Here is a 12,859-nt window from a genome sequence, read left to right on the forward strand (position 1 = left end):
CTGCGCATCCTCCTCCTCCTCCTCCTCCTCATGTTCAGCCTCCATCTCAGATATCACCATATCAGTTACAAGCTGGAAGCATTGCAGTACTGCCTCCGCCAAGCGGCAACAGGCTGTGCTGAAACTCATAAGCTTAGGTGATAAACCTCACACTGCTTGTGAGTTGTGGACAGCTGTGAAAGAGCAGGCAGATCTGTGGCTGAGACCGCTGAACCTACATCCCGGCATGGTCGTGTGTGACAATGGCCGTAACCTGGTGGCGGCTCTGAGGCGAGGTGAGATCACACACGTACCATGCCTGGCTCATGTGCTTAACCTCGTGGTTCAGCGGTTTCTTAAATCGTACCCCGAGTTGCCAGATCTGCTTGTGAAAGTACGCCGCCTGTCAGCTCATTTTCGCAAGTCGGCTACAGCTTCCGCCGCCCTTGCTGTGTTGCAGCAGCGTTTGCAGCTTCCGGCACACCGACTGGTGTGTGATGTCCCCACACGTTGGAACTCTACCCTCCACATGTTGCAAAGGATTTGTGAGCAGAAGAGAGCAGTTGTGGAGTACCAGCTGCAACAAGGCCGTCGATATTCAGGTCAGACTCCACACATAAGACCTCAGGAGTGGACCTGGATGTCTGACATATGTACCATCCTGACAAACTTTGAGGAGGCCACCAAGATGGTGAGTGGCGATGACGCCATCATTAGTGTCAGCATCCCACTTGTCTGTCTTTTGCAACGCTCTCTGCAGAGAATTAAAGAGGAGGCATTGCAGCCAGAGTATGATGAGATGGATCAAGAAGCCGTAGCGGGCGATTACACACAGCCCAGCCTCATCTCATCCCAACGTGCATTGCAGGACAATGAGGGAGAGGAGGAGGAGGAGGAGGAAGAACAGAAGCTGCTATCATGCGTTGTAGACGGTAGTACCTGTACAAGTGTCATACCGTCGGTTCAGCGTGGGTGGCCTGAGGACAGGGGGGAAGAGGAAGAGGAGGAGGAGGAGGAGAGCATGGTCAGTCGTCATCTTGGTGAGGACACGGAAATCTTGCCCGCTACCAGTCTGGCACGCATGGCTGACTTTATGTTACGCTGCCTTAACCGTGACCCTCGCGTTGTCAAAATGTTGGGTGACAGTCATTATTGGTTGGTGACACTTGTAGACCCCCGCTACAAGGAGAACTTTCACTCTCTTATTCCTGAGATGGAGAAGTCTACAAAAATGGGGCAATACCAGAAGGCCCGTGCTGCAGAACTGTTAAAAAAATTCCCATCTGAACACGCTAGCGGCAGAGGTCACAGTTCGTTGCCCAACCAAGGCGTACAGGCGAGAGAGATGCAACTCCAATCCAGCAGAGGCAGGGGAACACTGTCAACGTTCTGGGACAGTTTTCTGACACCCGCCCAGCTTACAGGCCCTGAGGCGTGGGGTACTCTCGCAAGGAGTGGAAAGTTTCAAAAGATGGTGAGGGAGTACCTTGCCGATCGTACCAGCGTCCTCCGTGATTCCTCTGTGCCTTTTAATTATTGGGTATCCAAGCTTGGAATGAACTCGCTCTGTACGCCTTGGAGGTCCTGGCCTGCCCTGCCGCTAGCGTGTTATCGGAGCGTGTTTTTAGTGCCGCTGGGGGAATTATAACTGATAAGCGCACTCGCCTGTCAACTGACAATGCTGACAAGCTGACCCTTATCAAAATGAACAAGGGCTGGATTGGGCCAGACTTCTCATCACCACCAAATGACAGCAGAGTAACATAAAGTCAAATCCACGGTGTTATTTCGGGAGGTGTATTCACATGCACCGCTTCACACCCACACATGGGTATACGCTTCCTCGTTTCGGCTGTTTAATCTTCTTCTCCTTATCCTCAGCCTCCACCACCACTATACCACCAGGGTGCCAGCATTGCAAGTTCCTCCGTCCTAATTTTTGGCAGCTTTTGCTGGGAAAGCATAAGCAAATACCATGGGACACCCACTCCCCAATAATGGGACTTATGTTTGTAATATGCTGTACTGCATGGCTCTTGTAAGGGGCATTGCAAGTTGCTCCGTCCTAATTTTTGGCAGCTTTTGCTGGGAAAGCATAAGCAAATACTATGGGAGACCCACTCCCCAATAATGGGACTTATGTTTGTAATATGCTGTACTGCATGGCTCTTGTAAGGGGCATTGCAAGTTGCTCCGTCCTAATTTTTGGCAGCTTTTGCTGGGAAAGCATAAGCAAATACTATGGGAGACCCACTCCCCAATAATGGGACTTATGTTTGTAATATGCTGTACTGCATGGCTCTTGTAAGGGGCATTGCAAGTTGCTCCGTCCTAATTTTTGGCAGCTTTTGCTTGCAAGGCATAAGCAAATACTATGGGACACCCACTACCCAATAATGGGACTTATGTTTGTAATATGCTGTACTGCATGTGACGCGTCCCCTGGGCCGTGTGTACACGTGTGTGGGTTACCCTGTGCCGGGTCTCTGGGGTCTGTAGTCTCCGTGGCGGTGACCCGATCCCGTAGCTCAGGCTGGTCAAACCAGTGGCAATCTTTCTTAGGTTTTGAGGTTAATTGTCCGACTGCGCCACCCGTGGATTGCGGTCAGGGAGTACCACCGCTGCGAGGCAGACCGCTGAGGCTGGTGTTGTGTGCGCAGCATAAAATGGGATAACTCCCCTCGGGAGGAGTATAGCCTCAGGGCAGTGAGTGTGGATGATGGGGGTGATGGTGCACGAGCGCAGCAGGAATGACTCAGAGTCTTTGCAGTGCAGTTCAGGGTCTTTACTGATGATTATAAGGTAGACCCTCCCAGGAGTACTGGCTAGCATAAGAGGCCTGGTCAGTCTGTGAGCAAGCAGGAGTTCCCCTGGCCAGGTGGAGTTGTAGGCCTCCCCGTCTGTCTGCACTCTTCCTGGCTACCTTGCTGTAAGCGGGTAGAAGTAGCCCACGTCCCTGAGCGTACCGTGTAGTGCTCACCCGTATGGCTGGTGACTTGGGGCCTTCTGTTAGCCTCCGCTCCACGACGGCGGTGCTGGTCCCTTGCTTGTGACTGAGCCTCCGGGCTTCTATGGCCAGAGGACCTGAAATCCCCTGCCGGCTGGTTTCTGCTGCTGGATATATAAGTCCTCACAGCTTCGGACTCCTGTGTCCGGTTCCTATTGTCTTCTGCCAGGGCGAGCTCTGCTCAGCTTCCAGCCCCTCGTCTTTAGCTCCTAGCTCCTACAGAGCTCCTTGCTGTTACTTTCCCTTGCTCTCACTCTGACTCTGACTGTTCTCTGTTCTCTGACTCACTCAACCCCACCCCAGATCCAGTTTATAAGGGCAGAATTCTCCCCTCCCAGGACTGGGGCAGGAGGATGTTGCATGTTTAAGGGATCCTGACCAGGAAACCTCCCACTTGCTCTCCGACGTAATCTCTATTACTGTGGTGACCAGACCCCTGGGGTGCCACACATGGCTCTTGTAAGGGGCATTGCAGTACCTCATAATTTTTGGAAAGCATTCCATTCACTGCTTAGGCCAACAGTGCACAGGAGACCCAGTTGCTATAAATGGAAAAAAAGGTTTAGTTAACGCCCTCTGACCTCCATGTCATTTCCAAGGGGCATTGGAGTGCCTCGAAATTTTTGGTAGGCATTGCACTCACTGTATGCCCTATAACTGTGTAGCCGAACTGCTCCTTTTGTTACAGAAACATATCCTACACGACATATCTGGTTGACTGGCCTGATATTGATGTGAATGGTCCCTGTTCCTCCTGCTCTTTCTCCTTTGCCACTACCTCATCCATCATTTATCACCTGAAGCTTTGTTTTAACGGGAGTCATAGAACTTGGATAGTAGCAGGAAAACATCCAGCAATCCTCGGAGGAGGTAGGATATGCGCCAAAACGCTGACCTCCTCAGGCCTAGCCGCTACTACATACATGCGCTTGCATTACAACAAAACAAAGCAGATGCTAACTTCTATCATCCTCATCATGCTCCTCACCTTGGCACTCTCAACTCCCCTGATGGAGAAGCCAGGGCCCACCGGAGGAGTCTGATAGTCCAGTGGGCTCGGCCAATGCTGCCCTAAAGCAGGCCAGGCTAAGAAAAGTGTGGGAAAGGTTACCGGTACAAATAGGGGTGGCTGGGGACCGAGTATGGACACCCGGCCACCCCCTGGAGGCTGGGGAGCAAGCGGGGACACCCGGCCACCAGGCGGCTGGGGACTGAGTATGGATACCAGGCCGCCGACACAGCCATGGCGTGGTAGCCAGATTCCGCCTCCACATGCCTAAAAGGCCCAATTTAAAGTGCAAGTAAGCAAGCAGTAGGGTATTGCAGCCTGGGGGTGGGTGGGTGGCAGGCTGCATACTTGCGCTTGCATTGCAAGGAATGGGAGAGGTACAATTGAACACTGCCCTGGGACAAGGACTTGAATGGGGATAGTTGCAAGTCTGCAACGACAGGTGCAAGGTGGGAGGCATCTTCGCATGTACCATGAACAGGGGTTTGGCATGCACACACTACAGCGGAATAGGCTCTCCTTCCCACTAAATGCACTGGGGAGGGCACAGGTAATGTTTTGGTATACGCGCTTAATCTTATGTATAAGGCACACCAGGACAAATAGGGGCGGCTGGGGACTGAGTATGGATACCTCGCAGCCGAAGCAGCCATGAGGTAGTGGCCAGCTTCGGCCTCCTCTAAACTAAAAGGCCCCATTTCAAGTGCAAGCTAGCAGTATGAATTGCAGTCTGGGGGTGGGTGGGTGGCAGGCTGCACACTTACACTTGCATTAAAAGAAAACATAGCAGATGCTAACTTCTGTCATCATCATCATGCTCCTCACCTTGGCACTCTCAACTCCACCGATGGAGAAGTCAGGGCCCTCCGGAGGAGTCTGGTTCTCTGGTGGGCTCGTCCAATGCTGCCTAAAGCAGGCCGGGCTAAGAAAAGTGTGTGGGGGGATGTTCCAAGGAGAAATGGGGGCGGCTGGGGACCGTTTATGGACACCCAACTGCCCCCAGGCAGCTGGGGACCGTGTGGACACTCGGCCGCGGGGCGGCTGGGGACTGAGTATGGACGCCGGGCGGCTGGGGACTGAGTATGGATTCCAGGCCGCCAACACAGCCATGACGTGGTGGCCAGATTCCGCCTCCACATACCTAAAAGGCCCAATTTCAAGTTCAAGCAAGCAAGCAAGCAGTATGGTATTGCAGCCTGGGGGTGGGTGGGTGGCAGGCTGCATACTTGCGCTTGTATTGCAAGGAATGGGGGAGGTACAATTGAACACTGCCCTGGGACTAGAACTTGCATGGGGATAGTTGCAAGTCTGCATCTTCTGATGCGGCAAGGATCACTTATGATGGGCACACTTTTAGACAGTGACCTGGGAGTCAGAGATGCTTCCAGGGGTCTTCCCCATGCTGTTCCCATGTCTTTTCAGCACTTTATGCATGTGTCACACAGCACATGGCCAGATAAGGTTGTAAAATGTTAAAATGACATTTCCCGGTGAATGCATTTGTCATAGTTGAAAGCAATACAAAAGTGCAAAAACGCATAAAAAATGCTACTTGTGAACATAGCCGAAGGTGTGGAGGAGTATTTTTGTTTTTGGTCATTTATTTTAACTTATACACAAGTCTTTTCCCTGGAAAGGATGTTCCTTAACATATTTCACAGGAAAAAAGTTTCACTTTTGTTTTATTGTGAGCCCTTAAAAGTGGCTTAATACCTCTGACCACGTTGTTGACAGCAGTGACCTGGGGGTCAGAAATGCTTCCTGGGGCGATCCCCATGCTGTCCCCATGTCATTTGAGCACTGTCACTATCGTCTTGGGCATTTGTTAGGCTTTTAAAAGACTGCCGGGGGTGCCACCGCAAAAATGCTCGAGTCTCCCATAGACTAACATTGGGCTCGTTGCTCGGGTCGAGCACCCGAGTATCACGGCGAGCTCGGCCCGAGCTTCGAGCACCCGAGCATTTTAGTGCTCGCTCAACACTAGCCCTTACACATCCTGGAGGTGTGTTTGGGGTCATTGTCCTGTTGAAAAATAAATGATGGTCCAACTAAACACAAACCGGATGGAATAGCATGCCGCTGCAAGATGCTGTGGTAGCCATGCTAGTTCAGTATGCCTTAAATTTTGAATAATTCCCCAACAGTGTCACCAGCAAAGCACCCCCACACCATCACACCTCCTCCTCCATGCTTTATTGTGGGAACCAGGCATGTAGAGTCCATCCGTTCACCTTTTCTGCGTCGCACAAAGACACGGTGGTTGGAACCAAAGATCTCAAATTTGGATTCATCAGACTAAACCACAGATTTCCCATTGTCTAATGTCCATTCCTTGTGTTCTTTAGCCCAAACAAGTCTCTTCTGCTTGTGGCCTGTCCTTAGCAGTGGTTTCCTAGCAGCTATTTTACCATGAAGGCCTGCTGCACAAAGTCTCCTCTTAACAGTTGTTGAAGAGATGTGTCTGCTGCTAGAACTCTGTGTGGCATTGACCTGGTCTCTAATCTGAGCTGCTGTTAACCTGCGATTTCTGAGGCTGGTGACTCGGATAAACTTATCCTCAGAAGCAGAGGTGACTCTTGGTCTTCCTTTCCTGGGGCGGTCCTCATGTGAGCCAGTTTCTTTGTAGCGCTTGATGGTTTTTGCAACTGCATTTGGGGACACTTTCAAAGTTTGTCCAATTTTTCGAACTGACTAACCTTAATTTCTTAAAGTAATGATGGCCACTCGTTTTTCTTTACTTAGCTGCTTTTTTCTTGCCATAATAGAAATTCTAACAGTCTATTCAGTAGGACTATCAGCTGTGTATCCACCTGACTTCTGCACAACACAACTGATGGTCCCAACCCCATTTATAAGGCAAGAAATTCCACTTATTAAACCTGACAGGGCACACCTGTGAAGTGAAAACCATTTCCGGTGACTACCTCTTGAAGCTCATCAAGAGAATGCCAAGAGTGTGCAAAGCAGTCATCAAAGCAAAAGGTGGCTACTTTGAAGAACCTAGAATATAAGACATATTTTCAGTTGTTTCTCACTTTTTTGTTAAGTATATAATTCCACATGTGTTAATTCATAGTTTTGATGCCTTCAGTGTGAATGTACAATTTTTAAAGTCATGAAAATACAGAAAAATCTTTAAATGAGAAGGTGTGTCCAAACTTTTGGTCTGTACTGTACCTGCCTCTCATGTAAAGCTGTACCAGTTGCTTTCTGCAGTCTCCTTTTTCCGTTAGCTATACAAGATAAGGATAAAAAAAAATTCTGCTTAAAAATGATTTTAATGTATAAAAAAAGAACATGTAATAGTAACAATTAAAAATAGAAAATTCTGCAGTAAATGGCCTCACACTGCTCCATTGACAAGAAAAAATAAAACAGTAATCAATGTAGAAATGTAGGATATTTAAAAGGGTTCACTTACTTTTTCTTGCAGATCTTTGTTTCTTGTTAATGCAGTGTGCTTGTAACATGTATGTAAATAACTTGGTGCCTTTATAATATGTATATATTGATTTTACATTTTACTACTTTTGCAGAACAAAAATACTTTTTCCAACAGCTCTGTGCCCCAGCTCCTCCATACACAGCAATGCTTGTGTCTGCCGAGTGCTCCTGTGTTCTCTACCAGAGAGCAAATGGCCATATTCCTCTAGTGGTGGCTTCTCTCCCAGAGAACAGAAGGACGATCCGGAAAGCCATCGTGGTGGATCCTCTCTCCTCCAGCTTCATCTGTAGGGGGAGAGTCGGGAGGCCCCCCCATACACATTAGACTACCAGACAATCCTGCCGATAATGGTGGGCTCTGCAGGCTTCAGTCTATTGTGTATGGGGGCCTTAAAACCGCGGTGCAATGTGATTCTTATGTTATAGACCACAGTCAACTCTAGACATCTACTAAACGTAATACACCAGAATTGTGGTTCTATTTTCACAAAAAAACAAAAAACAAGATGGTGCAGCAATGATGAGGTCTTAACAAAATTGACCAAAACATTTTTCTTACGTAACACTCTGGTGGAGGAAATCCTTCTGGATGAAAATGGACATCAACTTCCCCCAGAGCTGACAGGTAAGTGGACAATATATGAAATGGTACTATAGAAAGTTTTAGTACATCGCCTCCCTATTCGTGTCTGATTACATATAGATGGATGTTTTATTAAAAAATGACCTCGGATTGTGTTTTTCCCCCTTTTTAACTTCTTATTTATAAAGAAAATAAAACTTGAAATACAGATGTTCCCTTACTACATATTCCAACGGGAGGGACCAGTAACTAAGCCTGAATTTTACTACCTTTCTTGTTTTCTCAAAATATTTCTACAAATGAATGAGGTAAAAGAAAAAAACAATAAAAAGAGAAAATATAAACCTTAAAACAAATACCTCTCTCTTCATATTCTTATTTACCCTATATTGTCTCATATTACAATTAAAACATAGAAATATCTAAAGAAATTATCTCTGAGTGTCTCCTGAGATCGGCCATATCCTCTCCTCCTTCTCACTGTCCTGTGTGTGGCTGTAAGACAACTGCCTGCAGCAAAATCTTTCCTACTGTTACATGTCCACCAGACCCTGCTCCTGTGACTTCTGCTTCTGTCACAAGGCGCCGCCACTTTCACTGTGCAGGCGGCGCTGGTGATAAAGAAGATTTCAGAATCTAAACCTCTGGACGGTGGGCTCTGTCCAGCCACTAAGGTTTGCGTGGCTGGGATCTGCAGTGCTGTCCAGTCTGGCAATATGGTGTGTGTGATGTCCAGCTGAAGTTATCAGATCCAGCCACTTGGAGAGCACAACACCCTACTTAAGCTTCCAGCTTACTGCTGGAGGCTGCTAGGCATGTGCCTTCTGCTCCTGTTTTGTTTAATGTATTCCTGCTTTGACCTCGTCTTATGTTTCTGACTGTTCTTACGGATCCTGATTTTGTCCTTGATGTGACCTCTAGGCTCTGATCTTGCTTGGCGACTATTCCTACCACCGCACGCACGACAGCCCTTCCACGGTAGCATTCCACTGGGTCCTTTTGTAAAACCAGTTCCCTGTGTAGGGGTTAAAGGGTATTGGGATTTCTCTGCACTCTGCCAGACAGAGTGGCTTGTGCCAGTCTTTCCGAGACAGCCTTTTGAGCCTGTGGCCTCGGACAGACGTTACACCTGATGTACTGTGCCTCCGGTAGGACGAAAGATGATTATCAGCCACTTCCTTTGACTATGGAGGTGGGACTTTATCTACTCATCAGTCAAAGTTGGAATTGATCAGCAGTCTACTAATCAAGCCCGACTGTGAGTCTCATGACTGGAACTAATGATGTCATATATGCCTACGAGACTGTTCATTTAGATGAGTAAACCCACAATTAGGCCGGGAATTGCAGCTGTAACACCAACCGTAAAATATGGCCAAGATACAGTCGTGTCAGTCTACAATTAGGGTAAAAAAACTACTAGGGAACCCATAGGTTTTAAACTATGGCAACGATCAGGTCCTCGCGATGGGGCCGATCGGAGGGGAGAGGGAGCCCCCTCCCTCTCTATGCCTTCTAAATGCTGCGATCGATATAGATCGCAGAATTTAGGGGGTTAAAATGGCCCTGATCCTGGCAGTGAGAGTTGGGTGTCAACTATCATGTTAGCTGAGCACCCAGAGGCGATCCTGTGCGTGTGTGATGGTCATGACAAATTTATACCTCATCGGTCGGGAACTCCTTCTCTTCCATGACATATAGATACGTCAAATCTCGTGAAGGGGTTAAAGGCCACCAAGCAGCATTTAAAACACATGGCCTGAGGGCACATCATTACCAACCTTGAGAAGCGATCCCAGGGCGCCAATGGTTATCATGGCAGATAGGACCTGCAGTAAAAGAATATCTATACATCGTATGAACCCACAAATGGTATCAATAAAAGTGTCAGCTTGCCATGCCAAAATGCAGGCCTTCATACAGCTCCGTCAAAGGAAAAATAAATAAAGTTACACATTTGTGTTAACACAAGCAATTTTGTTTTACACCAAAAGAAAAAAGAAAAAGGAAAGGCCTCACTGCTTAATCAAGGTTGCTCCTAATTCATTCAGCCTGAATCCCAATCTGTAGACCACCGGAAATCCATAAAGAAAAACTAAGATTTGGGATCCTAGCGGCTAAAATTTGATTAAAAAATCTTGTCTTTATTTTTCATGATTAAAAAGTAAGGCTATCCAAAGAGTAAAAAACTCTGCACATTCTGACGCGTTTCTGGCCAAAGCTTTTACTCATAGATGAATATGAAAAAACTGTTCCCATTCTGACGCGTCTATCACTAAGGGCTTCGACCAGAAACCCATCAGAATGCAAACGTTTTTTTTCTATTTGGATATCCTTACTTTTTAATCATGCAAAATAAAGACAAGATTTTTTAAATTAAATTTAAGCCGCTAGGATCCTTTTTCTTTGTATTTTTTTCATGAATATTTTTTTTACCTCCTGAATTTTTTTTCACCAATAAAACCCAAAAAAATTAAATTTGGTGTCACCGTAATTGTCTGCTGAGGTGTAACTAAAAGGCAGTATAGGGAATTGTCACCTGACATTCTGTAATTTTTTTTTTCTCATGGTGGAGATCATTTCAGGTGATAACAATAACAAAGTATTTTAATTTGACACATTTCTCAAAATAAATAATCTATAAAAATTTAAACTGCAGCAAATATTGGTGTAACTGTACTCCAGCCATGAGCTGGTAGGACGTACTAAGCAAAGGGCGATACATATTATGCCACCTGCGCCATGTGCAGATTCATAAACCCATGCAGATGATGGCACTATTGATGAATCTCCTCCATATCTTCACATCAATTATATCTGTTAAAATATTTCTGATTTCAACAAATGTTAAAATCATATGTAACACAAGTCCTGCAAAAATGCTCAATCTATTTCAGCTTTCGATATTCACCCTTATTTTATATATTTCTTCTATAGGAGTCCAGAACTGTCACAAGAAACATTTACATGAAAAAACTGAGAAACTTTTAGAGAACCAACCTCCAGGATGTCACCAGGGACAGGAAAGTTTTTCATTCTGTGCACGTTATGTGAACCTCATGATAGTTTCGATTAATAACTTCAGACAACGATCAGAGAATGAGCTCATAGAAACCGGGGTAAAACATGAGCAATATTTAAAGAAAACCCACAATAAACTACAACACATTTTCCCAAACAAGTTATTCCGCTGGTGTCACCGATCCAGAGTTGTGCCCCATATGATAATGGTGAGCGGAGTGCCCGGTGTAGGGAAGACCACCCTGATGCAGAAGTTTGCCTATGACTGGACGAGGGGCGATTTCTACCAAAGATTCTCCTTTGTCTTTTTCTTCAAATTCCGGGAACTGAACAGACTGGATAATGTTAGTCTGGAGACCCTGATCCTTCATCAGTACCCATATCTAGAGCAGCAGCTCGGGAACATCTTACAGGATCCAGAGAAACTTCTCTTTATATTTGATGGCTTAGATGAAAGTCTTCATACAATGGATTTCACATCCCATCACTTGTGCTCTCATCCTAAACAGCCCGAACCTTGTGGTCAGATTGTCGTTAGTTTGGTGAGAAAGTCTCTTCTGAATGGTTGTTCTGTTCTGATGACAAGTCGCCCAACCAGACTGGCATCTATAGATTGTAGTGTTTTCCAGTGAACAGTAGAAATAATTGGATTTTTTCCAGAAGAACGACAGATGTACTTTGAGAATTTCTTTTATAACCCTGAACTGGCAGAAAAGGCTTTTAGTTACGTGAAGCAGAATGAGACATTGTACACGTTCTGTTACCTCCCGTCCTACTGCTGGATCATCTGTACAGTGCTATCCAGGAGCTTCCAGTCCACAAGTAGTGATCAGGTGTCATTATTACCCAAAACTGTGACACAACTCTTTGCCATATTTATCGCCAACATCCTGTCCAATCATAGCCTGCACAAAAGTGACAGTCAGCAGCTCCTGCGGTCCATCGGTTGGATGGCAGAACATGGGGTGATGAACCACCAGGTTATTTTTGATGACCAAGATCTGATTTCTTTCCATGTGGACAATAAGTCAAAGCTTTTATCAAGTTTTCTGATGGAATCGGAGGAATCTGCATCCTATTCCTTCTTACATCTCACTGTGCAAGAATTCTTCTCAGCCTTGGTGCATTTTGCTGATTATTCTCCTGAGAAGTTACAGAAATCACTAAAAGACGCCAGATCGTATTCTGATGGTCGCGGTGAAATGTTCCTCCGATTCCTGTGTGGTCTATCAGACGGCTCCACCAGGCCATTTCTAGCTGGATATCTGGACACACAAGAAGCTCAGGCCTCCAGAGATGTCATCACTTGGGTGAAGGACTTTTTTCCAAAAAAACAGAGACCGAGGGAAAGTGTAGACAACAAGCGATGTCTTCTCAGTACATTTTTCTATCTGTATGAAACCCGGAATAAGGCTCTGGTGTGGGAATCGTTAAAATCACATAGAAGATTTGACCTCTCTAAGCTTCACATGTCGTCTCTAGACTGCACGGTGTTGGCATTTATTCTAGAGACCTGTACAAATGTAGAAGAACTCAATCTGTTTGAATGTTCGGTAGACACTGAAGGACTAGAGAGACTTGTACCAGCGTTACATAATCTACAGGGTTTGAGGTAAAATAATATTGCATCTTTGTTGTAGTAGCATTCTGACAATTATATGACTAACTTATTGCAAATATACGTCATGTATATTATTATGGGTCATAGTATAATGCAGATGAGGGTCAGACACCTCACAACCAATTATAAGTGAACATGATACTACTGGCAGGAGGATTGCGTTAAGATTTTGATCCGAGTGCTTATGTCGCGAGG

General features: G+C 46.2%; 1 protein-coding gene across 1 annotated transcript; it reads left to right on the forward strand.

The window, feature by feature from the left end:
• The first annotated feature begins 10,897 nt into the window (after positions 1-10,897).
• LOC141153974 (NACHT, LRR and PYD domains-containing protein 1 homolog) lies at positions 10,898-12,659 on the forward strand. Its single transcript, XM_073639303.1, is given in 1 exon segment — positions 10,898-12,659. A coding segment is annotated over 1 exon segment (1,758 nt). The 5' UTR covers positions 10,898-10,901.
• The last annotated feature ends 200 nt before the right edge of the window (positions 12,660-12,859 follow it).

The sequence above is a fragment of the Phyllobates terribilis genome, unplaced genomic scaffold (genome assembly GCF_046119375.1).
Source record: "Phyllobates terribilis strain yellow unplaced genomic scaffold, ASM4611937v1 Scaffold_7__3_contigs__length_470593459, whole genome shotgun sequence".
In the NCBI taxonomy this organism is placed as follows: domain Eukaryota; kingdom Metazoa; phylum Chordata; class Amphibia; order Anura; family Dendrobatidae; genus Phyllobates; species Phyllobates terribilis.